Consider the following 25,816-nt stretch of genomic DNA (forward strand, 5'->3'; position numbering starts at 1 on the left):
CTCAAGGAATATTACTCAGAAATGTGAGAACTACAGTTCGTATCCATTTAAAAGTAATCCGATTTATTTCAGATCCGCAATAAGAATACAATTAGCAAATGGTATATACCAGAAATCTTCACGATAAAAATAATACAAAATATTCCAAGTCTTAACAGCATAGAAAATTCACCACTATGATATACAAACGTAAATCAGTTTACCAATGACTCCATGATCAACGTTTAAACTCAGCTTTTATTCTTCCAAGAGCACCAAATCCCAGTAACTCCCATCTAACGAACATCACTTTGCATGGCCCAAAACATTAAAACAAAAGGCATGAAAACAACAAACGCATTCTTGGATCTACTCATCACAACTCTTATCTAAATTATATTGGCGCATTCCTTTGTCGCTCGTCTTTGAACTATCTGCCGTCCGAACAGAATAACACAGTTTCTCTGTAACAATAAATCCATAGAACTTACAGTTCAATTAAACATATCAAAATTCATAGCTCTTCATGAACTCTTGAAACAATCCAAACATGACAATTTCATTCACACAGTAACACTAATTTTGTTGATTCAAGTTTCATCAGTCTTCACCCCTCTCCTGGTGAGTGACCCCAGGACTTCCGTGAAAATGTCGCCACGGCGAAGATGTGACCCTCTCCTATGAGATGTAAATATACAAACATCCGTCCGGACAATGCCATATTGAATCAACACGCCAGGCTGGCATCAGCAAGTCGCTAGACACGTCTTCATCACTGGCTTTCATCGTTCACATTTGTTCAATCTATCTTCGACTACATAATAAGTTGCGTGGACTCACTGTGTGCAATAATAGTGTTTAACATGATTTTGCAATGACTACCTCGGGTCGAGCAGTGAATTTCAAACACAGATTCACCCACAAAGACCAGTGGGGTTTTCCTATGCCTCGCAAACAGAAAACCTCCCTGGTCTTTGTGGTTGAATCTGTGTTTGAAATTCAGTGCTCGACTGAGGGACTTTACAGATAATTGGCTCGCAAAGAAGGGCACCTATTGGTAGATGGGTAAAAATAAGAAAAGCAGACATTGAATATCCCTTTGAGCATGGTGAAGTTACTAATTACGCTTCGGAGGGTTTATCAATACACCCAGTCTACCAATAGGAAACTGCTCTGGGATTTCAACATGAGGCCAATGGTGACTTTATAACAGTTACAGAGTTGAATGGCTGTGATAGGAGAAAACTCAGGATGGATAAACAACATTGTAGTTACTCCACAATACTAACGTAAATGACAGTGAAAAGAAGGAAGCCTGTACAGTATACAACTATTCCAAAACATGCATCCTGTTTGCAGTAGTACTTTAGTGCCTTATTGCAAAAAATATGGCAAAGCAATTAACTTTTTGTCCTCAATACGAAGTGTTCTGTTTGGTGCAAATCCAATACAACACATTACTGAGTAACACTCTTCATATTTTCAAGCATAGTGGTGGCTGCATCATGTTATGGGTATGCTTGTCATCGGCAAGGACTAGGACGTTTTTTAGGATGGAAAGAAAAGGAATAGCACAGGCAAAATCCTAGAGGAAAGCCTGGTTGTCTGCTTTCCAACAGACACTGGGAGATAAATTCACCTTTCAGCAGGACAATAACCTGAAACTCAAGGCCAAGTACACACTGGAGTTACTTACCAAGACGACGTTGACTGTTCCTTAGTGGCCTAGTTACAGTTTTGACTTAAATTGGCTTGAAAATCTATGGCAAGACTTGAAAATGGCTGTCAATGATAGCAATAATCAACAACGAACTTGACAGAGCTTAAAGAATACTAAAAAACTATGTGCAAATATTGTGCAATCCAGGTGTGCTCTTAGAGACTTACCCACAAAGTCTCACAGCTGTAATCACTGCAAAAGGTGATTCTAACATGTATTGACTCAGGAATGTGCATCTGCCACGTTGATCCTCAACATGGGGGCCCCTCAGGGGTGCGTGCCTAGTCCCCTCCTGTACTCCTTGTTCACCCACCACTGAGTGGCCAAGCACGACTCCAACACCACCATTAAGTTTGCTGAAGACACAACGGTGGTAGGCCTGATCACCGACAACGATTAGACAACTTATAGGGAGGAGGTCAGAGTCCTGGCAGTGTGGTGCCAGGACAACAACCTCTGCCAGGACAACAACCTCTCCCTCACCGTGAGCAAGACAAAGGAGCTGATCATGGACTACAGGAAAAGGAGGGCCGAACACGCCCCTATTCATATTGACCGGGCTGTAGTGGAGTGGGTCGAGAGTTTCAAGTTCCTTGGTGTCCACATCACCAACAAACTATCATGGTCCAAACACACCAAGACAGTCGTGAAGAGGGCATGACAACGCCTTTTCCCCCTCAGGAGACTGAAAAGATTTGGCATGGGTCCCCAGATCCTCAAAAAGTTATACAGCTGCACCATCGAGAGCATCCTGACCGGTTGCATCACCGCCTGGTATGGCAACTGCTCGGCATCCGACTGTAAGGCGCTACAGAGGGTAGTGCGTACGGCCCAGTACATCACTGGGGCCAAGCTTCCTGCCACCCAGGACCTATATACTAGGCGTTGTCCCAAAAAATTGTCAAAGACTCCAGTCACCCAAGTCATAGACTGTTCTCTCTGCTACCGCACGGCAAGCGGTACCGGAGCGCCAAGTCTAGGTCCAAAAGGCTCCTTAACAGCTTCTACCCCCAAGCCATAAGACTGCTGGACAATTAATCAAATGGTCACCCCTTTGTTTTTACACTGCTGCTACTCGCTGTTTATTATCTATACATAGTCACTTTACCCCTACCTACATGTACAAATTACCTTGACTAACCTGTACCCCCGCACATTGACTTGGTACCCCCTGTATATAGCGTCGTTATTTGTATTTTATTGTGATTATTTATTATTATAATTTTTTTCTTAACTCTATTTCTTGAACTGCATTGTTGGTTAAGTAAGCATTTCATGGTAAGGTCTACACCTTTTATATTCGGCGCATGTGACAAATAACATTTTATGTTATGTAAATTAGATTTCTGTATTTCATTTTCTATAAATATGCAAAAAATTCTAAAACATGTTTTCACTTTGTTATTATGGGGTATTGTGTGTAGATAGTTGAGAAAAAAGTCAATTTAATCAATTTTGAATTCAGGCTGTAACACAACAAATGTGGAACAAGTCAAGGGGTATGAGTACTTTTTGAAAGCACTGTAGATATTAATCAACTGCATCAAACTCCCTACAGCCCTGACCCTTCCGTATAATGGATTACAGCCATCAAATCAGTCTTAGTGTACAGCGAAGGCTGCAGCAGTAGCGAACTCCTTTGTCGGCAACTCTTTCGGCGCGCGATTGGCTGGCTCACGGAGAAACTCATGAAGGGTCTCATTTTTTTCATTAAGCCATGTTAATATTATTTCACACCTTTACCTCTTTTCAATAAAAAATTATCTCAGCTGCATGCGATTGAACAAGTCACTGGAAGCATGCGCTGCATTCATTCATATGGAGAGAGTGTTGTGTGTGTATGTATATACGACATTTGGTCGTTTTAATTCAAAAACACTCTTTGTAAAATGACTAGCTATAAAAATGTAAACATTGGGATTTTAGTGTGCGCAGGGGAACTAGTTTAAAGCCGCTTGTAGGCCTACTATATCTAGGCCTTTATGTCGTTTCTACAATGTTGACAGAATAAGTAAAACGGTTGGGTGGATTACTTAAAAAATTGAATCCGTAAACCTACTAGTAACAAAAACAAATTAACCTACGTGACAAATAAAGTTCAATGGAAGAAACAAAGATATCGAAATGAAGTCATTTCTGAATGACAGTCAACGGATTTTAAAAGTGACAAATGTTCTAGTAAGAAAGCATCAAGGTAATTTAATGTTTTCATATTTCTGTGCGTCGGATTGGATAACTAGTCCACTGTGCAATTGTGTAGGCTATTGCGCAACACCCAATGGTATATTCCTTTCCACTATTCAGAACATTTAGAATGACAACAAATGAGTCTTCCAGTGAGCGTATTAACAAAATGATCTGGTAATCATGTTATGAAATGTCATGGCAAAGAAATATTAAATTATAGTCCCAGATCTATTGTTGTTAGACCAAATGTGTGTCTCCTCACTGACGTCAATGAATGAATAGTGGGCGATCGAGTTGTGCATGTGACTTGATTGAATTTTAATTGTGTGAATAGCCTAATAATGATGATGATGGTGATGAGAGCCCAGTAACAGATTGACTGTAGTCTCCTTAATCATACGCTATTGTTACATTGTGTCTCTAAAATCGCATTGTTTTGATTTCTATAGTCATGTGACTAAATAAATAAATTGAAACGCCTTTTACCAGATTTTTTTTTTCTCACATTAACTGTTTTCTTTTCAGAACTGATAAAAACCTACAGTGGGGGAAAAAAGTATTTAGTCAGCCACCAATTGTGCAAGTTCTCCCACTTAAAAAGATGAGAGAGGCCTGTAATTTTCATCATAGGTACACATCAACTATGACAGACAAAATGAGAAAAAAAATTCCTGAAAATCACATTGTAGGATTTTTTATGAATTTATTATTAAATTATGTTGGAAAATAAGTATTTGGTCAATAACAAGTTTCTCAATACTTTGTTATATACCCTTTGTTGGCAATGACACAGGTCAAACGTTTTCTGTAAGTAGTGCACCAGTACCTCCTGCAGCAAAGCACCCCCACAGCATGATGCTGCCACCCCAGTGCTTCACTTTTGAGATGGTGTTATTCGGCTTGCAAACAACCCCCTTTTTCCTCCAAACATAACAATGGTCATTATGGCCAAACAGTTCTATTTTTGTTTAATCAGACCAGAGGACATTTCTCCAAAAAGTACAATCTTTGTCCCCTGTGCAGTTGCAAACCGTAGTCTGGCTTTTTTATGGCGGTTTTGGAGCAGTGGCTTCTTCCTTGCTGAGTGGCCTTTCAGGTTATGTCGATATAGGACTCGTTTTACTGTGGATATAGATACTTTTGTACCGGTTTCCTCCAGCATCTTCACAAGGTCCTTTGCTGTTGTTCTGGGATTGATTTGCACTTTTCGCACCAAAGTACGTTCATCTCTAGGAGACAGAACGCGTCTCCTTCCTGAGCGGTATGACGGCTGCGTGGTCCTGTGGTGTTTATACTTGCGTACTATTGTTTGTACAGATGAACGTGGTACCTTCAGGCGTTTGGAAATTGCTTTTGAGGATGATCCAGACTTGTGGAGGTCTACAATCTTTTTTCTGAGGTCTTGGCTGATTTCCTTTTGATTTTCCCATGATGTCAAGCAAAGAGGCACTGAGTTTGAAGGTAGGGCTTGAAATACATCCACAGGTACACCTCCAATTGACTCAAATGATGTCAATTAGCCTATCAGAAGCTTCAAAAGCCATGACATCATTTTCTGGAATTTTCCAAGCTGTTTAAAGTCACAGTCAACTTAGTGTATGTAAACTTCTGACCCACTGGAATTGTGATACAGTGAATTATAAGTGAAATAATCTGTCTGTAAACAATTGTTGGAAAAATTACTTGTCATGCACAAAGTATATGTACTAACCGACTTGCCAAAACTATAGTTTGTTAACAAGACATTTGTGGAGTGGTTGAAAAACGAGTTTTAATGACTGCAACCTAAGTGCATGTAAACTTCCGACTTCAACTGTACATGTAAACCACACAGCTAGAGGTGCCATCATATCTCAGAGGAAGACAGCATATGTGGAGGTCAATATCAGAAGCTGTTACAATAGTCTGTCAATGAAAACAGTGAAACGTTCTACATAAGGTTGATCAGAACGATTGGTGTGTGAAATTATTGATTATTTGGAATGGCTGAGTGTATTGCCTATTTATCATAGTGATCAGTTGTACTTCAGGTCTACCCAGGAGTGTGAGAGGGTGTTGAAGGGCCTGTCTATTGCTTGTATTTTATAACCATCTCTAGCTAGAATAGGAGTCAGCTGGAGGCATGTTGCTTTGTCTGTATTTTCAACAATTGAATCCTACAGACTAATATATGGTTCTTCGTCGCAATGGTTCAGTTCGTTGTGTCTGTTTGTGGAGTGTGTTGCTGTTAAAGTGAACCCTCCAACTCTCTCTCCCGGCAATGTGTTTGCTTTGGTTGCCTTGGAAACAGCGAGAGATGACAAAGCCACAGAGTCCTTGAAATCACAGCAGGCTGAAAGACTGAATGGAGGGATGGAGAGAGAGTTTGTGTGTGTGCTTCTTTCATAGAAATAAATACTTGTCAGACACAAGAAAAATATGGGTACTGTATGATGTTGACTGAAATTGAAGTTTCAGTAAAACACAACAGTTTATTTGAAGCATCATGTTTGTGTTATATTTCTTAAAACGGCACCTTATAGATGCTGTTATAGAGCATTATGACACTTTATAATGAAGCAATAAGGTCATTTCCATGAGCACCAACATGTCAAGTTCATAGGAGCTTGTCAAATTGGGTGTCAAATGAAAGCTAAAGGGCTCTACACCAGGGGTGTGAACTAACGTTTAAATGAAGTTCGGATCCTTAACATTAGGAAAAATTCCTTACAGAAAAACAAAGTTTTTGTTTTTGTTTTTTTCCCCCCACAGAATTGAAATCACATTGCAGTTATCACAAAACATATTATTTTCCGTGTTATAGGCTAGCTAAACGGTAGCCAATAAAGGCCTGGGGAAAGTTGTGTCATTTACGTAAAACCAGAGAGGAAGAGGCGAACTTTAGGCTACTTTGGTGAATTTGCGAGGCATACAAAACAAGACATTGAGAGATACAGATTACTAAGACATTCTTTCTGCCTGCCCCCTCCTCTCTTTCCCTCGCGCTGGCTCGCCTGCCCTTCGCTAATGATGCGAGTGGGTGTTCAGTCTTCGGTCTATTCATTGATGATAGGCGCTGCTGTACTGAAATTGCGAGACATTGCAAGCCGAGAAATTGCCAGATACAGCATTCCATTGCGAGATACAGCTTTTGATTACCGATAGATAGGCCTAGTGCACGGTTCTGACTCTGTCTGCCTGGTGGCCGACCTGCTTATAATGTGCTCCTCCCCTCTTTCTCAGTCCCTCGCTAGCTCGCTATGAAAGATGCAAGTGTTTGTGTTCTCGGAAGTATGGCAACTAATCAGTGTCTGCCATTTCAAAAATACTAAATCTTCCTTTGGCTCTTTGGGTAGACTGTGTTAGACCCTTTAAGAGTCTATATTATTGAGAAATTAAGGCATATGCAGTTGAAATCGGAAGTTTACATACACCTTAGCCAAATACATTTAAACTCAGTTTTTCACAATTCCTGACATTTAATCCTAGTAAAAATTCCCTGTCTTAGGTCAGTTAGGATCACCACTTTATTTTAAGAATGTGAAATGTCAGAATAATAGTAGAGAGAATGATTTGATTTATTTCATCACATTCCCAGTGGGTCAGGAGTTTACATACACTCATTTAGTATTTGGTAGCGTTGCATTTAAATTGTTTAACATGGTTCAAACGTTTCGGGTAGCCTTCCACAAGCTTCCCACAATAAGTTGGATGAATTTTGGCCCATTCCTCCTGACAGAGCTAGTGTAACTGAGTCAGGTTTGTAGGTCTCCTTGCTCGCACACGCTTTTTCAGTTCTGCCCACACATTTTCTATAGGATTGATGTCAGGGCTTTGTGATGGCCACTCCAATACCTTGACTTTGTTGTCCTTAAGCCATTTTGCCACAACTTTGGAAGTATGCTTGGGTCATTGTCCATTTGGAAGACCCATTTGCGACCAAGCTTTAACTTCCTGACTGATGTCTTGAGATGTTGCTTCAATATATCCACATAATTTTCCTTCCTCATGATGCCATCTATTTTGTGAAGTGCACCAGTCCCTCCTGCAGAAAAGCACCCCCACAGCATGATGCTGCCACCCCCGTGCTTCATGGTTGGGATGGTGTTCTTCGGCTTGCAAGCGTTCCCCTTTCTCCTCCAAACATAACGATGGTCATTATGGCCAAACAGTTCTATTTTTGTTTCATCAGACCAGAGGACATTTCTCCAAAAAGTATGATCTTTGTCCCCATGTGCAGTTGCAAACCGTAGTCTGGCTTTTTTATGGCGGTTTTGGAGCAGTGGCTTCTTCCTTGCTGAGCGGCCTTTCAGGTTATGTTGATATAGGACTCGTTTTACTGTGGATATAGATACTTTTGTACCTGCTTCCTCCAGCATCTTCACAAGGTCCTTTGCTGCTGTTCTGGGCTTGATTTAAACTTTTTGCACTAAAGTACGTTCATCTCTAGGAGACAGAACGCGTCTCCTTCCTGAGCGGTATGACGGCTGCGTGGTCCTGTTGTGTTTATACTTGCGTACTATTGTTTGTACAGATGAACGTGGTACCTTCAGGCGTTTGGAAATTGCTCCCAAGGATTAACCAGACTTGTGGAGGTCTACAAATTTTTTTCTGAAGTCTTGGCTGATTTCTTTTGATTTTCCCATGATATCAGTCAAGCAAAGAGGCACTGAGTTTGAAGGTAGGCCTTGAAATACATCCACAGGTACACCTCCAATTGACTCAAATTATGTCAATTAGCTTATCATAAGCTTCTAAAGCCATGACGTCATTTTCTGGAATTTTCCAAGCTGTTTAAAGGCACAGTCAAGTTAGTGTATGTAAACTTCTGACCCACTGGAATTGTGATACAGTGAATTGTAAATGAAATAATCTCTCTGTAAACAATTGTTGGAAAAATGACTTGTGTCATGCACAAAGTAGATGTCCTAACCATCTTGCCAAAACTATAGTTTGTTAACAAGAAATTTGTGGAGTGGTTGAAAGACGAGTTTTAATGACTCCAACCTAAGTGTATGTAAACTTCCGACTTCAACTGTATAGGGCTGCTATGATGACCGTATTTCCGCCACACCGGCGGTCACGGGTCATGACGGCACTCAAATTCTATGTGACCGATTAGTCACGGTAATTTGGCTTCTCCAAGCTCTGATGCTGCTGATGGTCATTAGTAGCCTACAAAACTTGCTAACGGTCTGGTTGATTACCAGTACTCTATTGTCCGTCTAATCACTCTGACATCAATGCAAATGTTTTCGAAAATCTAACCAAACACTTAATGAGAGCCCATGATCTCATGTTGCGCCACATTTCTATGGGCTATGCAATTGCTTGAGAAAAGTGTTTTGATGGCCTCTATTAAAAAGAGGAGGATCCCATCAGCTAGGTCTACTAAATTGTATTCATCAACTTTCCTAATATGAAGCACAATGCTTCACTTTAACACAGGAACATAGCCTACCTGGCTGGCATGAAAATGAACCATGGGAAAAGGAACATTTGCGCTTATAGCCTACTGCCGTGTGCGCATTGCTGCGCTTGTAATGTGAAAAATGGCCTAATAGTTTATAAATATTTTAAACTAAATCATCAGCCTCATTGCTTTTAAAATGTTTTTTGATGCGAGTGGTTGTATTAATTTGGGATCTATCTCATCCCACAACTGTCCCAGAGTTTGGAATATTTATTTATTGCACAGGAGGACAAGTTGACCAATCGAATAGGTCAACTTTTGGACTATGGGGGAGAGTAGATTGACATAGGCTAGTGCTTTTGCTGTTCGTTAGGCCTACTCATCTTGTTGGCTGACGAAAAGTAGGCTAAATGTGGACAGTTCCAACATTTTCAATATGCGCCTCGGAATTCGCAGTTGCGTCCCCGATGTGTCTGTCTTCATTCATTTGTAGCCTACTTCTTAGCTGAAATGCCTGTGCGAAGGTCCCGATCACGTGACAGGCATTGGCTACATCTGAGAGAGCCATGTGAGTGAGAGGTGCTTCGGAGCACGGCAGCCGGGAGAAGGGAATTATAATTAGCCTATTATATTCAGCCCAAGGGCACAACGGCCACTTTGGCCGCAAAAGGCATGGATTTTTTAGGGGATATTACGGCCACACAGGGGGGATGCCGCCGGGAAATTCGAGGCCTGGTGAGAATATGATCAAGTGCATGTCAAATTGTGAATGAGAGACTGATGATGTGTGTGCAGCTTGCAACTTTTTTCAAATCATCATTAGTGGCCCATCATGCAGCCTTAGAATGTATAAAAAATCTAGACATATAGCCCAACGTTTGTATCACAACTAAAGTTGCATAAATAACTCTAAATTAAGCATATAGGACCAGTTTCTTTGTTAACCACTCAACACAGAATAGCCACGTGTGCACTTCCTTTGAAATTGTTTGGAAAAAATATATATTTTCTATTTTATTAAGCTATGTTCAATTGTATTATTCATAGTATAAAATAATTTACAAATAATGCCAATGAATTCTAAGCAACTCTTGTCTGCCAAATGAACTAGTGTAGCCCACGGTCATATGGCATACCATATCAGGACTAACAGAAGGACAACTCAGAGTATGCTATTCTGTTCTTCTGAAATAGACTACATTTTCTTCATCATGTTTCTTTAGACCTGTCTAAAATAAATAATGGATTTATTGTGATGGTATAGGCTATATTAAATGGATTTATTAGATATTTTAAAATGTAGATGTTCCAAAGGTCTGCATCAGTGGTTTGTAGGCGTGTGGAAGCCAGGAGATGCTAAACGTGTTTATGCTAATTAACGGTCAATTATCCTGAGACCGGCAGTTATTTGCTTGACAATCACCGGCTGACACAATTTCATGACCGCCACAGCCCTAGGTATATACAGTGGGGAGAACAAGTATTTGATACACTGCCGATTTTGCAGGTTTTCCTACTTACAAAGCATGTAGAGGTCTGTAATTTTTATCATAGGTACACTTCAACTGTGAGAGACGGAATCTAAAACAAAAATCCAGGAAATCACATTGTATGATTTTTAAGTAATTAATTTGCATTTTATTGCATGACATGACATAATGTGGAATAAGCAGGCTTTGATTTCTTGTCAAACAGGTAGAAATGGGGTCTTAGAAAACATCTACCAAAAAAGTATTAGAAGTACATCAAAACACATTTACATTACATTTTAGTCATTTAGCAGACGCTCTTATCCAGAGCGACTTACAGTTAGTGAGTGCATACATTTTTCATAATAATGTTGAAGAGCCCTAACTAATATCAACACTTACATTGCCTTCAACAAGTATTCACACCCCTTGACTTTTCCCAAATTTTGTTGTGTTACAGACAGAATTTAAAATTGATAAAATTGAAGTAGAATTATGTTTTTTTTAGGTTTTTACAAATTAATTAAAAATGAAAAGCTGAAATGTCTTGAGTCAATAAATATTAAACCCCTTTGTTATGGCAAGCCTAAATTAGGTCAGGAGTAAAAATGTGCTTAACAAGTCACATAAGTTGCATGGACTCTGTGCGCAATAATAGTGTTTAACATGATTTATGAATGACTACCAAATGTTGGTACCCCACACAGACTGATCTGTAAGGTCAGAGCAGTCAATTTCAAACACAGATTCAACCACAAAGACCAGGGAGGTTTTCCAATGCCTCGCAAAGAAGGGCACCTATTGGTGGATGGGTAAAAATAAAAAATAATAAAAAAAATATATATATATATATATATATATCCATCCCTTTGAGCATGGTGAAGTTAGTAATTACACTTTGGATGGTGTATCAATACACCCAGTCACTACAAAGATACAGGCGTCCTTCCTAACTCAGTTGCCGGAGAGGATGGAAACAACTCAGGGATTTCACCATGAGGCCAATGGTGACTTTAAAACAGTTAGTTTAATGGCTGTGATAGGAGAAAACTGAGGATGGATCAACAACATTGTAGTTACTCCACAATACTAACATAATTGACAGAGGGAAAATAAGGAAGCCTAACATAATTCAATTATTCCAAAACATGCATCCTCTTTGCAGTATTACTTTAGTGCCTTATTGCAAAAACTGTGGCAAAGCAATTAACTTTTTGTCCTGAATACAAAGTGTTATGTTTAGGGCAAATCCAATACAACACATTACTAAGTACCACTCTCCATATTTTCAAGCATAGTGGTGGCTGCATCACTTTATAGGTATGCTTGTAATCGTTAAAGACTGAGGAGTCTTTCAGGATAAAAAAGAAACGGAATGGAGCTAAACACAGGCAAAATCCTAGAGGAAAACCTGGTTCAGTCTGCTTTCCACCAGACACTGGGAGATGAATTCACCTTTCAGCAGGACAATAACCTAAAACACAAAGCCAAATCTACACTGAAGTTTCTTACCAAGAAGACAGTGAAGGTTCCTTAGTGGCCGAGTTACAGTTTTGACTTAAATCTACTTGGAAATCTATGGCAAGTTCAGAAAATGGTTGTCTAGCAATGATCAACAACCATTTTGACAGAGCTGTAAGAATTTTGAAAATAATAATGGGCAAATGTTGCACAATCCAGGAGGGGAAAGATCTTAGTCTTACCCAGAAAGACTCACAGCTGTAATCGCTGCCAAAGGTGCTTCTACTAAGTATTGACTCGGGTGTGAATAGTAATGTAAACGAGATATTTCATTTTCAATAAATGTGCAAACATGTTTTCACTTTGTCATTATGGGGTGTTGTGTGTAGATGGGTGAGATTTTTATTAATTTAATCTATTTGGAATTCAGGCTGTAACACAAAGAAATTGTAATAAGTCAAGGGGTTTAAATGTTTTCTGAAGGCACTGTATATTTAGTTTAATATATTTTTCTGTAAGTTTAAGAAACATGGTCTTCTCTTACCAAAAACCCGCATATCTTTAAGATATATTAAAATGTGTATACCTCATGTGGAGGGAGGATAATGAAAGTTCACGGAAGTAACACATAAAGGTAGACTTATCAATTAGTTATAGTGTTTTTACTGATATTAATTTTGTTAATTTTTAAGTGATTAAAACTCAATTCTGTTACCAAATCAGTAACAGAATTTCCTAAAAATTGTTCACGGAAATTCTTCTATTGAATTGGCTACAATGAGAAATCATAGTAGTCACAAACCAGTCACACCTACTAATGTTCTCCCTTCCACTGGCATACTGTTATGTTCAGCTAATAACTGTTTTGTTTCTCTTTCTGTCATCTGGTGGTCAACCCCTCGCTCTTGCACTCTTCTCTCTCTTCTGTCTCTTTCCAATTAATGTCACTGCTCCCGGCTCCTACTGACACCTACTCATGAGGACCCTCTCTTTCCATTTACTGTAGTTTACATTTGGTCCATCCGCCCTGGCCTTGATTTCAATGTCCACAGACGTCTTTTTTTGGTTGGTCCGAGCCAGCCCTGATTTCAACGTCCACAGACGTCTGGACCGGCCTTCGTTTGGCCCAAACATACACTGAGTGTACAAAACATTAGGAACACCTTCCCAATATTGAGTTCCACTCCCTTTTGCCCTCAGAACAGCCTGAATTTGTTGGAGCATGGAAAGCGTTCCACAGGGATGCTGGCCCATGTTTACTCCATTGCTTCCCTCAGTTGTGTCAAGTTGGCTGAATGCCCTTTGGGTGGTGGACCATTCTTGATACACACGGGAAACTGTTGAGCGTGAAAAGCCCAGCAGCGTTGCAGTTCTTGACACACTGAAACCGGTGCGCCTGGCACCTACTACCATACCCCATTTAAAGGCGTTTGTCTTGCCCATTCACCCTTTGAATGGCACACATACACAATCCATGTCTCGAGGCTTAAAAATCCTTCTTTAACCTGTCTCCTCCTCATCATCTACACTGATTGAACAAGTGACATCAATAAGGGATCATAGCTTTCACCTGGATTGTGGTCCTCTGTAGCTCAATTGGTAGAGCACGGCGCTTGTAACGCCAAGGTAGTGGGTTCGATCCCCGGGACCACCCATACACAAAAATGTATGCACGCATGACTGTAAGTCGCTTTGGATAAAAGCGTCTGCTAAATGGCTTATTATTATTATTATTATTATTATTATTATTATTATTAACCTGGTCAGTCTATGCCATAGAAAGAGGTGTTCCTAATGTTTTTTTGTACACAAGTTTTGACAGCACAGTAGGGCACAGTAAAGAAAAGTAGAGCATAGTTCAGTACTGTACCGTAGAGTATAATAGAGTGGAGTAGAGTTCCGCACATTACATAGTAGAGCACACTAGCGTTGACTACACTATAATGTACTGAACTATACTGTAATGTACTGTACTGAACTATACTGTGCTGAACTCTACTGTTCTGTGCTGTGCTTTACTGTAGTCTGTACACACTAGAGTTGACTACACTATAATGTACTGAACTATACTCTACTGTGCTGTACTTGTCCAAACTTGTGAAACATAGGCGTCTGTGATTGGTTCAGATTTGGTCCGGACCAACCAAATGTGGTCTTGTTTGGTGGCAGAGCTCATTAATATAATAGCCAGTGTGTAGAATAATACCCAAATATGCCTTGTAAGATATTGCATATTTCTACCTTTGTGTACCTATTTAGGATACATCACCAGAAAGAGAATGACTTGCATATCCATAATTATGCATTTCTGTGTAGTACAGATCAGCGAGCCATGATGAAATTCTGTTACCGCAATTATTTTACCGGGTGTAAATTCACTTCAATTACTGTAGTTCAATATTTTTTTTTTACTCAAGGTGTCATGTCATAGCTGACACCCCATTCTTTCTGCAGACATCTTTTAATCTTAATTCGGAGCTAATAATTAACAGTATTTTGGGAAAATGTGTTCACACAAAAAAACTGAGGGAGATTTTACAGAAATTCTGCTACCAAACTTTGCATCTGCACAGTTCTTCCAGTAAATGTGATTTTGTACATGTGCAGTGTAAATTGTTAAATATAGTCCTTGTGAATAGAGTTGTATGGTTTGTTAAACTTTGAAATCGCTGTTATTTTTTTGGCATACATTTTAATTGAAAAATCTTAGTCTCAGCGCAATTCCATTACCGTATAATTACCCATAACTCAAGCATAATGTACGCAGATCGTCATATACGACGATCTTCAAGCAAAGTTAAATTACTTTTTTCTAAAATGTATTTCTTAGATATTTTACTTTATCTTAGATATTTGTGCCTGAGCTGTTCTGACTAACAGGTTAATTCTGAGAGGAGCTGGTGTAATAACCTCCTCTCTCTCCCTCTTCCCCCCAATCCTTCTCTCTCCTCCCTCTCTATTTGCCTCTCTCTTTCTCCAGTGTGCAGGCTGGTGATGGTGTACGTATAGAGAAGAGGGACAGTGCTCAGTTTGACTTTGCCTCCGCAATGAACACTGTCACTGAGTTCTTCTGTCACACACAGGACTCAGGTGTGTCTGAGTGTGTTTGTGTCTGTCTGTGTGTGAGAGCAAGAGATGGAGCAAATAGAGGCTTCATGTCCTGATTTACAGGTCCGTGCTTCCATCTGTCCTTTAAGTGAAAAATAATTTCAGTTGGGACAGCGTGTGGGTGGGTAAGGTGGGTGTGTGTGTATTTTGGGGACGGTGGCGGACGATCAACAAAACAAGTATTCTCGAACAAAATGAGGCACGAGGTTGTGACTCATGGCTGTGTGTGGGTGTTTGTGTGTCCATCCCCAGGTTCTAAACCTCTCTCCGGTATAGCCTCTTTGGAGAGCCCCGTGGTCTGCTGTCTGGGTCCTCTCATCCACTACCTCACAGAGTTTAACCTGCAGAGAGTACTACTGCACCACAGGTACACACACACGAACACACACACACACACACACACACACCGTCCTTGTGGTTGCCACAGACTGACTCCCTGTGACTCTTTTCATACTGTATGTGGTAATTCTCTGTGGATGTGTGACTTTAAGTTCGTTCAGGCGCCTCTCCTGTGAGTCAGACGGTATGGTCCTCAGTGCTACCACTCTCAGAAACCTGGAGGTACTCAACAACCAGGTACGTGTTAGTGAATGAGTGGGAACTGCTATGTTTTTCCTGCAATTTACTTGTGTACAACAAGGCCGTATTTCATATGTAACTTTATCTTATATAATGGTACTCAGGTCAGACCACGGGTTGGTGGCCTAAAATGTGCTATTTTGTGGCCTAAATTCTGTTTGGGCAATTGTTATTGTGAAGCATTGGAAAGGTATGAAAAATGTATGCACTCACTAACTGTAAGTCGCTCTGGATAAGAGCGTCTGCTAAATGACAAAAATGTAAATGTATGATATTACTAGGCCAAGTGCAGTACTCTTTTTCACAGACAGGTTTGTGTGTGTATGTTACAGACAGATGGAGGTGTGAAGGGCAGTCTGTTGTGGGTGTTAGACCACACCCACACCTCATTTGGTAGAAGACTGATGAGGAAGTGGGTAAGCCAGCCCCTCAAAGACACACAGTAAGTACACACTGAATCCCAAACCAGTCCCTCGCCCCTACTAACTCGCTTGGAGGGCCCTCCGTGTTGCTGACAAAACTCAGAGGGTGACTTCAAGAGTGGCGAGTGGATCAAACAATGGAAGCTGCTGAGGGGAGGACGGCTCATAATAATGGCTGGAACGGAGCAAATGGAATGGCATCAAACACCTGGAAACCAAGTGTTTGATGTATTTGATACCATTCCACTCCAGCCATTACCATAAGCCCGTCCTCCCCATTTAAGGTGCCACCAACCTCCTCTGGGATCAAATTAACCCATCAATTTCAGGACACACTTGTGACTTGAATGATGCAATTCATGTTCCACATTAAATAATAAAACGAGAATTATATTCAAATGAACAAATTTCCCCAGTCATTTTACAAGATATAAACCTCAGTTACAGTTAAACATTTAATTTGTGAGGTATTTCATTTGTTACATGTGTCAAGCCTAGAAATCTCACTGTCAACTGCATTTATTTTCAGCAAACTTAACCTGTGTAAATATTTGTATGAACATACAGTGAGGGAAAAAAGTTTTTGATCCCCTGCTGATTTTGTACGTTTGCCCACTGACAAAGAAATTATCAGTCTATAATTTTAATGGTAGGTTTATTTGAACAGTGAGAGACAGAATAACAACAAAAAAATCTAGAAAAACGCATGTCAAAAATGTTATAAATTGATTTGCATTTTAATGAGGGAAATAAGTATTTGACCCCCCTCTCAATCAGAAAGATTTCTGGCTCCCAGGTGTCTTTTATACAGGTAACGAGCTGAGATTAGGAGCACACTCTTAAAGGGAGTGCTCCTAATCTCAGTTTGTTACCTGTATAAAAGACACCTGTCCACAGAAGCAATCAATTAATCAGATTCCAAACTCTCCACCATGGCCAAGACCAAAGAGTTCTCCAAGGATGTCAGGGACAATATTGTAGACCTACACAAGGCTGGAATGGGCTACAAGACCATTGTCAAGCAGCTTGGTGAGAAGGTGACAACAGTTGGTGCGATTTATTCGCAAATGGAAGAAACACAAAATAACTGTCAATCTCCCTCGGCCTGGGGCTACATGCAAGATCTCACCTTGTGGAGTTGCAATGATCATGAGAACGGTGAGGAATCAGCCCAGAACTTCACGGGAGGATCTTGTCAATGATCTCAAGGCAGCTGGGACCATAGTCACCAATAATACAATTGGTAACACACTATGCCGTGAAGGACTGAAATCCTGCAGTGCCCCTGCTCAAGAAAGCACATATACAGGCCCGTCTGAAGTTTGCCAGTGAACATCTGAATGATTCAGAGGAGAACTGGGTGAAAGTGTTGTGGTCAGATGAGACCAAAATCGAGCTATTTGGCATCAACTCGCCGTGTTTGGAGGAGGAGGAATGCTGCCTATGACCCCAAGAACACCATCCCCACCGTCAAACATGGAGGAGGAAACATTATGCTTTGGGGGTGTTTTTCTGCTAAGGGGACAGGACAACTTCACTGCATCAAAGGTACGATGTACCGTCAAATCTTGGTGAGAACCTCCTTCCCACAGCCAGGGCATTGAAAATGGGTTGTGGATGGGTATTCCAGCATGACCATGACCCCAAAACACACGGCCAAGGCAACAAAGGTGTGGCTCAAGAAGAAGCACATTAAGGTCCTGGAGTGGCCTAGCCAGTCTCCAGACCTTAATCCCATAGAAAATCTGTGGAGGGAGCTGAAGGTTCGAGTTGTCAAACGTCAGCCTCGAAACCTTAATGACTTGGAGAAGATCTGCAAAGAGGAGTGGAACAAAATCCCTCCTGAGATGTGTGAAAACCTGGTGGCCAACTACAAGAAACGTCTGACCTCTGTGATTGCCAACAAGGGTTTTGCCACCAAGTACTAAGTCATATTTTGCAGAGGGGTCAAATACTTATTTCCCTCATTAAAATGCAAATCAATTTATAAAAATGTTGACATACGTTTCTCTGGATTTTTTTGTTGTTATTCTGTCTCTCACTGTTCAAATAAACCTACCATTTAAAATTATAGACTGATCATGTCTTTGTCAGTGGGCAAACATACAAAATCAGCAGGGGATCAAATACTTTTTTCCCTCACTGTAACAACATTCAACAACTGAGACATAAACAAGTTCCACAGACATGTGACTAACGGAAATTGATTAATGTGTCCCTGAACAAAGGGGGGGTCAAAATCAAAAGTAACAGTCAGTGTGGCCACCAGCTGCATTAAGTACTGCAGTGCATCTCCTCCTCATGGACTGCACCAGTTTTGCCAGTTCTTGCTGTGAGATGTTACCCCACTCTTCCACCAAGGCACCTGCAAGTTCCCGGACATTTCTGGGGGGAATGACCCTAGCCGTCACCCTCCGATCCAACAGGTCCCAGACGTGCTCAATGGGATTGAGATCCGGGCTCTTCGCTTGGCCATGGCAGAACACTGACATTCCTGTCTTGCAGGAAATCACGCACAGAACGAGCAGTATGGCTGGTGGCATTGTCATGCTGGAGGGTCATGTCAGGATGAGCCTGCAGGAAGGGTACCACATGAGGGAGGAGGATGTCTTCCCTGTAAAGCACAGCGTTGAGATTGCCTGCAATGACAACCAGCCCAGTCCGATGATGCTGTGACACACCGCCCCGGACCATGACGGACCCTCCACCTCCATATCGATCCCGCTCCAGAGTACAGGCCTCGGTGTACCGCTCATTCCTTCGGTGATAAATGTGAATCCTACCATTAGCCCTGGTGAGACAAAACTGTGACTTGTCAGTGAAGAGCACTTGCCAGTCCTGTCTGGTCCAGCGACGGTGGGTTTGTGCCCGTTGTTGCCGGTGATGCCTACAAGCCCCCAGTCCAGCCTCATTCAGCCTATTGCGGACAGTCTGAGCACTGATGGAGGGATTGTGCGTTCCTGGTGTAACTCGGGCAGTTGTTGTTGCCATCCTGTACCTGTCCCGCAGGTGTGATGTTCGGGTGTACTGATCCTGTGCAGGTGTTGTTACACGTGGTCTGCCACTGCGAGGACGATCAGCTGTCCGTCCTGTCTCCCTGTAGCGCTGTCTTAGGCGTCTCAGAGTACAGACATTGCAATTTATTGCCCTGGCCACATCTACAGTCCTCATGCCTCCTTGTAGCATGCCTAAGGCACATTCATGCAGATGAGCAGGGACCCTGGGCATCTTTTTTTTGTGTTTTTCAGAGTCAGTAGAAAGGCCTCTTTAGTGTCTTAAGTTTTCATAACTGTGACCTTAATTTTGTAACTGTGACCCCCCCCCCCCCCCCCCCCCCAGGTCTATATGTGAGAGACAGGGTGCTGTTTGTGAGATCCTGGAGTCTGATTCCGTCACCCTGCCCTCCGTTAGAGCCCTGCTCTTCCGACTGCCGGACCTGGAGAGAGGTGTCTGTAGCATTTACCACAAGAAGGTACACAAACATCAAACACTCACAAATCAAATACGCACACGCATGCACACACACACGCACACACAGGGTCTAGGAGCAGTGGCCTCACTCAACGATTAAACGAGTGACCACTCTAACAATGGAAATGCATGTCCTCGATGTTTGAAGGCAGGCGAGATCAGGTGGGACCATTCTAGCCAGTAAGAGGGCAGATACGCGTGTGAACAGGCACAAGTAGGTTGTTTATCTCAATGTTGCTGGAAGACTACGTGCATCTACTTAAATCAGTACATTTGTAACAGCCTAAACATTACAATTCAATGTCAATAGCATTCCAGTGTTAATACTATTGTAATTATTCTGCACTATAGCCTATTTATTGCCTTACCTCCATAACTTGCTACATTTGCACACACTGTATATATATTTTCTGTTGTATTTCTGACTTTATGTTTTTTTTTTTACCCCATATGTAACTCTGTGTTGTTTTTGTTGCACTACTTTGCTTTGTCTTGGCCAGGTCGCAGTTGTAAATGAGAACCTGTTCTCAACTGGCTTACCTGGTTAAATAAAGGTGGAAAAAAAAAAAAAAAAACAATACTTCTATTCGATCAAATAAGCCTCACGTAATTCGATACACTCTCATAGACCTCCATACAAAAAAGGGCTTATCAACTTATTTGTCACATGCGCCGAATACAACAGGTGTAGACCTTACAGTGAAATGCTTACTTACAAGCCTTTAACCAACAATGCAGTTTTAAGAAAGAATACACAAAAAAATACAATATAAAATAATACAAAATAAAAGTAACAAATAATTAAAGAGCAGCAGTAAAAATAACAATAGCGAGGCTATATACAGGGGGTACCGGTACCGAGTCAATGTGCGGGGGCACTGGTTAGTCGAGGTAATTGGGGTAATATGTACATGTAGGTAGAGTTATTAAAGTGACTATGCATAGATAATAAACAGAGTAGCAGCAGCGTAAAAGAGGGGTGGTACCGCTGGCCGTGCGGTAGCAGAGAGAACAGTCAATGACTAGGGTGGCTAGAGTCTTTGACAATTTTTAGGACCTTCCTCTGACACCGCCTGGAATAGAGGTCCTGGATGGCAGGAAGCTTGGCCCCAGTGATGTACTGGGCCGTACGCACTACCCTCTGTAGTGCCTTGCGGTCGGAGGCCGAGCAGTTGCCATACCAGGCAGTGATGCAACCAGTCAGGATGCTCTCGATGGTGCAGCTGTAGAACCTTTTGAGGATCTGAGGACCCATGCCAAATATTTTCAGTCTCTTTAGGGGGAATAGGTTTTGTCGTGCCCTCTTCACGACTGTCTTGGTGTGCTTGGACCATTTTAGTTTGTTGGTGATGTGGACACCAAGGAACTTGAAGCTCTCAACCTGCTCCACTACAGCCCCGTCGATGAGAAAGAGGGCGTGCTCGGTCCTCTTCTTTTTCCTGTAGTCCACAATCATCTCCTTTGTCTTGATCGCGTTGAGAGGTTGTTGTCCTGGCACCACACGTCCTGGTCTCTGACCTCCTCCCTATAGGTTGTCTCGTAGTTGTCAGTGATCAGGCCTACCACTGTTGTGTCATCGGCAAACTTAATGATGGTGTTGGAGTCGTACCTGGCCATGCAGTCATGAGTGAACAGGGAGTACAGGAGGGGACTGAGCACACACCCCTGAGGGGCCCCCGTGTTGAGAATCAGCGTGGCAGATGTGTTGTTACCTACCCTTACCACCTGGGGGCGGCCCGTCAGGAAGTACAGGATCCAGTTGCAGAGGGAGGTGTTTGGTCCCAGGGTCCTTAGCTTAGTGATGAACTTTGAGGGCACTTTGGTGTTGAACGCTGAGCTGTAGTCAATGAAAAGCATTCTCACATAGGTGTTCCTTTTGTCCAGGTGTGAAAGGGCAGTGCGGAGTGCAATTAAGATTGCAATCATCTGTGGATCTGTTGGGGCGATATGCAAATTGGAGTGGGTCTAGGGTTTCTGGGATAATGGGATAATGGTGTTGATGTGAGCCATGACCAGCCTTTCAAAGCACTTCATGGCTACAGACGTGAGTGCTACGGGTCGGTAGTAATTTAGGCAGGTTACCTTAGTGTTCTTGGGCACAGGGACTATGGTGGTCTGCTTGAAACATGTTGGTATTACAGACTCCGACAGGGAGAGGTTGAAAATGTCAGTGAAGACACTTTCCAGTTGGTCAGTGCATGCTCGGAGTACACGTCCTGGTAATCCGTCTGGCCCTGCGGCCTTGTGAATGTTGACATCCTTGGAGAGCTCTTTGGTCTTGGCCATTGAGGAGAGTCTGGAATCTGATTGATTGATTGCTTCTGTGGACAGGTGTCTTTTATACAGGTAACAAGCTGAGATTAGGAACACTCCCTTTAAGAGTGTGCGCCTAATCTCAGCTCGTTACCTGTATAAAAGACACCTGGGAGCCAGAAATCTTTCTGATTGAGAGGGTGTCAAATACTTATTTCCCTCATTATAATGCAAATCAATTTAGAACATTTTTTACATGCGTTTTTCTGGATTTTTTTGTTGTTATTCTGTCTCTCACTGTTCAACTAAACCTACCATTAAAATTATAGACTGATCATTTCTTTGTCAGTGGGCAAACGTACAAAATCAGCAGGGGATCAAATACTTTTTTTCCCTCACTGTACGTACTGTCACTGTGGGGACGACGTCATCGATGCACTTATTGATGAAGCCAGTGACTGATGTGGTGTACTCCTCAATGCCATTGGAAGAATCCCGGAACATATTCCAGTCTGTGCTAGCAAAACAGTCCAGTAGCTTAGCATCTGCTTCATCTGACCACTTTTTATATTGACCGAGTCAATGGTGCTTCCTGCTGTAGTTGCTGTTTGCAAGCAGGAATCATGAGGATAGAATTATGGTCATATTTTTCAAATGGAGGGCGAGGCAGAGCTTTGTACACGTCTCTGTGTGTAGAGTAAAGGTGGTCTAGAGTTTTTTTTCCCTCTGGTTGCACATTTAACATGCTGGTAGAAATTAGGTAAAACTGATTTAAATTTCCCTGCATTAAAGTCCCCGGCCACTAGGAGCGCCGCCTCTGGATGAGCGTTTTCCTGTTTGCTTATGGCCGTATACTGTTCATTGAGTGCGGTCTTAGTGCCAGCATCGGTTTGTGGTGGTAAATAGACAGCTACGAAAAATATAGCTGAAAACTCTCTTTGTAGATAGTGTGGTCTACAATTTATCATGAGATACTCTACCTCAGGCGAGCAAAACCTTGAGACTTCCTTACATATCGTGCACCAACTGTTGTTTACAAATATACATAGACCACCACCCCTTGTCTTACCAGAGGCTGCTGTTCTATCCTGCCGATACAGTGTATAACCCACCAGCTGTATGTTATTCATGTCATCGTTCAGCCACGACTCTGTGAAACATAAGATATTACAGTTTTTAATGTCCTGTTGGTAGGATATTCGTGCCTGTAAGTCGTCCATTTTATTATCAAGTGATTGTAGGTTTGCAAATAGTATCGATGGCAAAAGCAGATTAGCCACTCGTCGCCGGCTCCTTACCAGTCACCCCGATCTCCTTCCACGATATCTCCTTTTCTTTCTACTGCGAATGACGGGGATGAGGGCCCTGTTGGGTGTCTGGAGCAAATTCCTCTCGTCCGACTCAAAAAATAGTTTGTCCAGTTCAAGGTGAGTAATCGCTGTTCTGATGTCCAGAAGCTCTTTTCGGTCATAAGAGACGGTAGCAGCAACATTATGTACAAAATAAGTTAAACAATGCGAAAAAACACACAAAATAGCGCGGTTGGTTAAGAGTCCATAAAACGGCAGCTATCCCTTCCGGCGCCGTCACTAGTATCTCACGTGGACAGGTTTTTGGCAGAGCACATCCTCTCGCTTCACCTCTTCCTCTCTGCCTCACTATCATATCTCCCACCCTCCCAGTATGACATTGTCTCCTTTCTTCCTCAAGCTTCATTCAAATGTCAGGACAGAGAGTTTTCATCAGTGTGTGCTTATTTGATGTTGAACCTTGCTCTTGTCCACTGTCATTTTCTCAGCTTGCACACTTGCATCAAAATCTGCTGAAAGTTTCATCCTCACAGTGATTGGTTAGAAGTTTTCTGTAAACTATTCCCTCATCCCTACACACATTAATTGTCATATTTTGCGGTCTGTAGATGGATGAGTTGTGTAATGGTCTGCTTCTCTATTTGCATAATGGATAGAGGAAATGGAATGGTTATGGTAGCAGGCTCTCAACCATAAAAACCACGTCACACGACCCAATTCCGGAGAACCATTAAAACTGTGACACTCATTAACCCTGGATTTTTATTCATTTAGCAGACGCTCTTATCCAGAGCGACTTACAGGAGCCATTATAAAAGTCAATATTATCTATAACGCCACTTCCCTCCAATAACAGTAATACACCACTGACATACAGGTCACTGAATCAATAAAACTGTAGTATCTATAATGATAAAAGATAGGACATTTTGAAAACATACACTGCCTTCAGAAAGTATTCACACCCCTTGACTTTTTCCACATTTTGTTGTTACAGCCTGAATTTAAAATGGATTACATTTATACTTTTTGTTACTAGCCTACACACAATACCCCATAATGTCAAAGTGGAATTATATTTTTCAAATGTTTTACAAGTTAGTAAAGAATGAGAAAAGTATTCAACCTCTGTTATGGTAAGCCTAAATACGTTCAGGAACAAAAACGTGCTTAACAAGTCACATAATAAGTTGGCATGTGTGCAATAATTGTGTTTTAACATGATTTTTGAATGACTACCTCATCTCTGTACCCCACACATACAATTATCTGTAAGGTCCCTCAGTCAAGCAGTGAATTTCAAACACAGATTCAACCACAAAGACCGGAGAGGTTTTCCAATGCTTTGCAAAGAAGGGCACCTATTGGTAGATGGGTAAAAACACAAAAAGCAGACATAGAATATCCCTTTGAGCATGTTGAAGTTATTAAGTAGACTTTGGATGGTGTATCAATACACCCAGTCACTACCAAAGATACAGGCGTCCTTCCTAACTCAGTTGCCGGAGAGGAAGGAAACAGCTCAAGGATTTCACCATGAGGCCAATGGTGACTTTAAAACAGTTAAAGAGTTGAATGGCTGTGATAGGAGAAAACAACATTGTAGTTTATCCACAATACTAACCTAATTGACAGAGTGACAAGAAGGAAGCCTGTACAGAATAAAAATATTCCAAAATATGCATCTAAAGTAATACTGACTAATTGTTTTATGTAAAATTAGCAAATGTTGCAGAATCCAGGTGTGGAAAGCACTTAGAGACTTACCCAGAAAGAGTCTCAGCTGTAATTGCTGCCAAATGTGATTCTAACATGTATTAACTCAGGGGGTTGAATGCTTATCTAATCAAGATATAATTAGTGTTTTTATTTTTCATAAATGTTTTACAAATATTAGAATTTTACTTCCACATTACAGAGTATTTTGTGTAGATCGTTGACAAAAAAAATACAATTAAATCCATTTTAATCCCACTTTGTAACACAACAAAATGTGGAAAAAGTCAAGGGGTGTGAATACTTTCTAAAGGCACTGTATGTCAGATAATGGTGATTATAGATGTAGATGCTGCTGGTATTTGAGTGTTAATGAAGTAGTAGATTGGCTTTTAACGTCTGTGTGATTGAACTCCGGTTAGTGTGACCAACTCAGTGGCCTTGTGGTTAGAGTGGCCGCCCTGAGATTGGAAGTTTCGGAATTCGATCCCCGGCCAAATCATATCCCCGGTAATATCTGACATCCAAACGGGTACTATGTTGAAGTTTGAACAGATCAGATAAAACCTACCCAATTATGGTCTCCCCATCAAAGGACCGAGGCTGCCGTCTACCAAAAGCATCTCCAGTCTCCATCTGTAGAAGTAGCCAGAGTTGAGCCAGATTTCATCAGTGACACATGGAATGAAAAGGGTGTTGCTATTACTGGACATTTTGTGCTGTACTGTATTATTAGTAATCATCTCATT

At 41.5% G+C, this 25,816-nt stretch overlaps 1 protein-coding gene across 1 annotated transcript in view; it reads left to right on the forward strand.

The window, feature by feature from the left end:
- The window catches only part of msh3 (mutS homolog 3 (E. coli)), a 100,165-nt gene that overhangs the window by 7,579 nt on the left and 66,770 nt on the right, over positions 1 to 25,816 (forward strand). The window contains exons 9-13 of the mRNA XM_084177168.1: positions 15,189 to 15,298; positions 15,569 to 15,683; positions 15,808 to 15,892; positions 16,228 to 16,337; positions 19,657 to 19,789. Coding sequence (XP_084033294.1) covers positions 15,189 to 15,298; positions 15,569 to 15,683; positions 15,808 to 15,892; positions 16,228 to 16,337; positions 19,657 to 19,789 — 553 coding nt within the window. The remainder of the gene's footprint in view (positions 1 to 15,188; positions 15,299 to 15,568; positions 15,684 to 15,807; positions 15,893 to 16,227; positions 16,338 to 19,656; positions 19,790 to 25,816) is intronic.

The sequence above is a fragment of the Coregonus lavaretus genome (assembly GCF_964263955.1).
Source record: "Coregonus lavaretus genome assembly, chromosome: 14".
Taxonomy (NCBI): Eukaryota; Metazoa; Chordata; class Actinopteri; order Salmoniformes; family Salmonidae; genus Coregonus; species Coregonus lavaretus.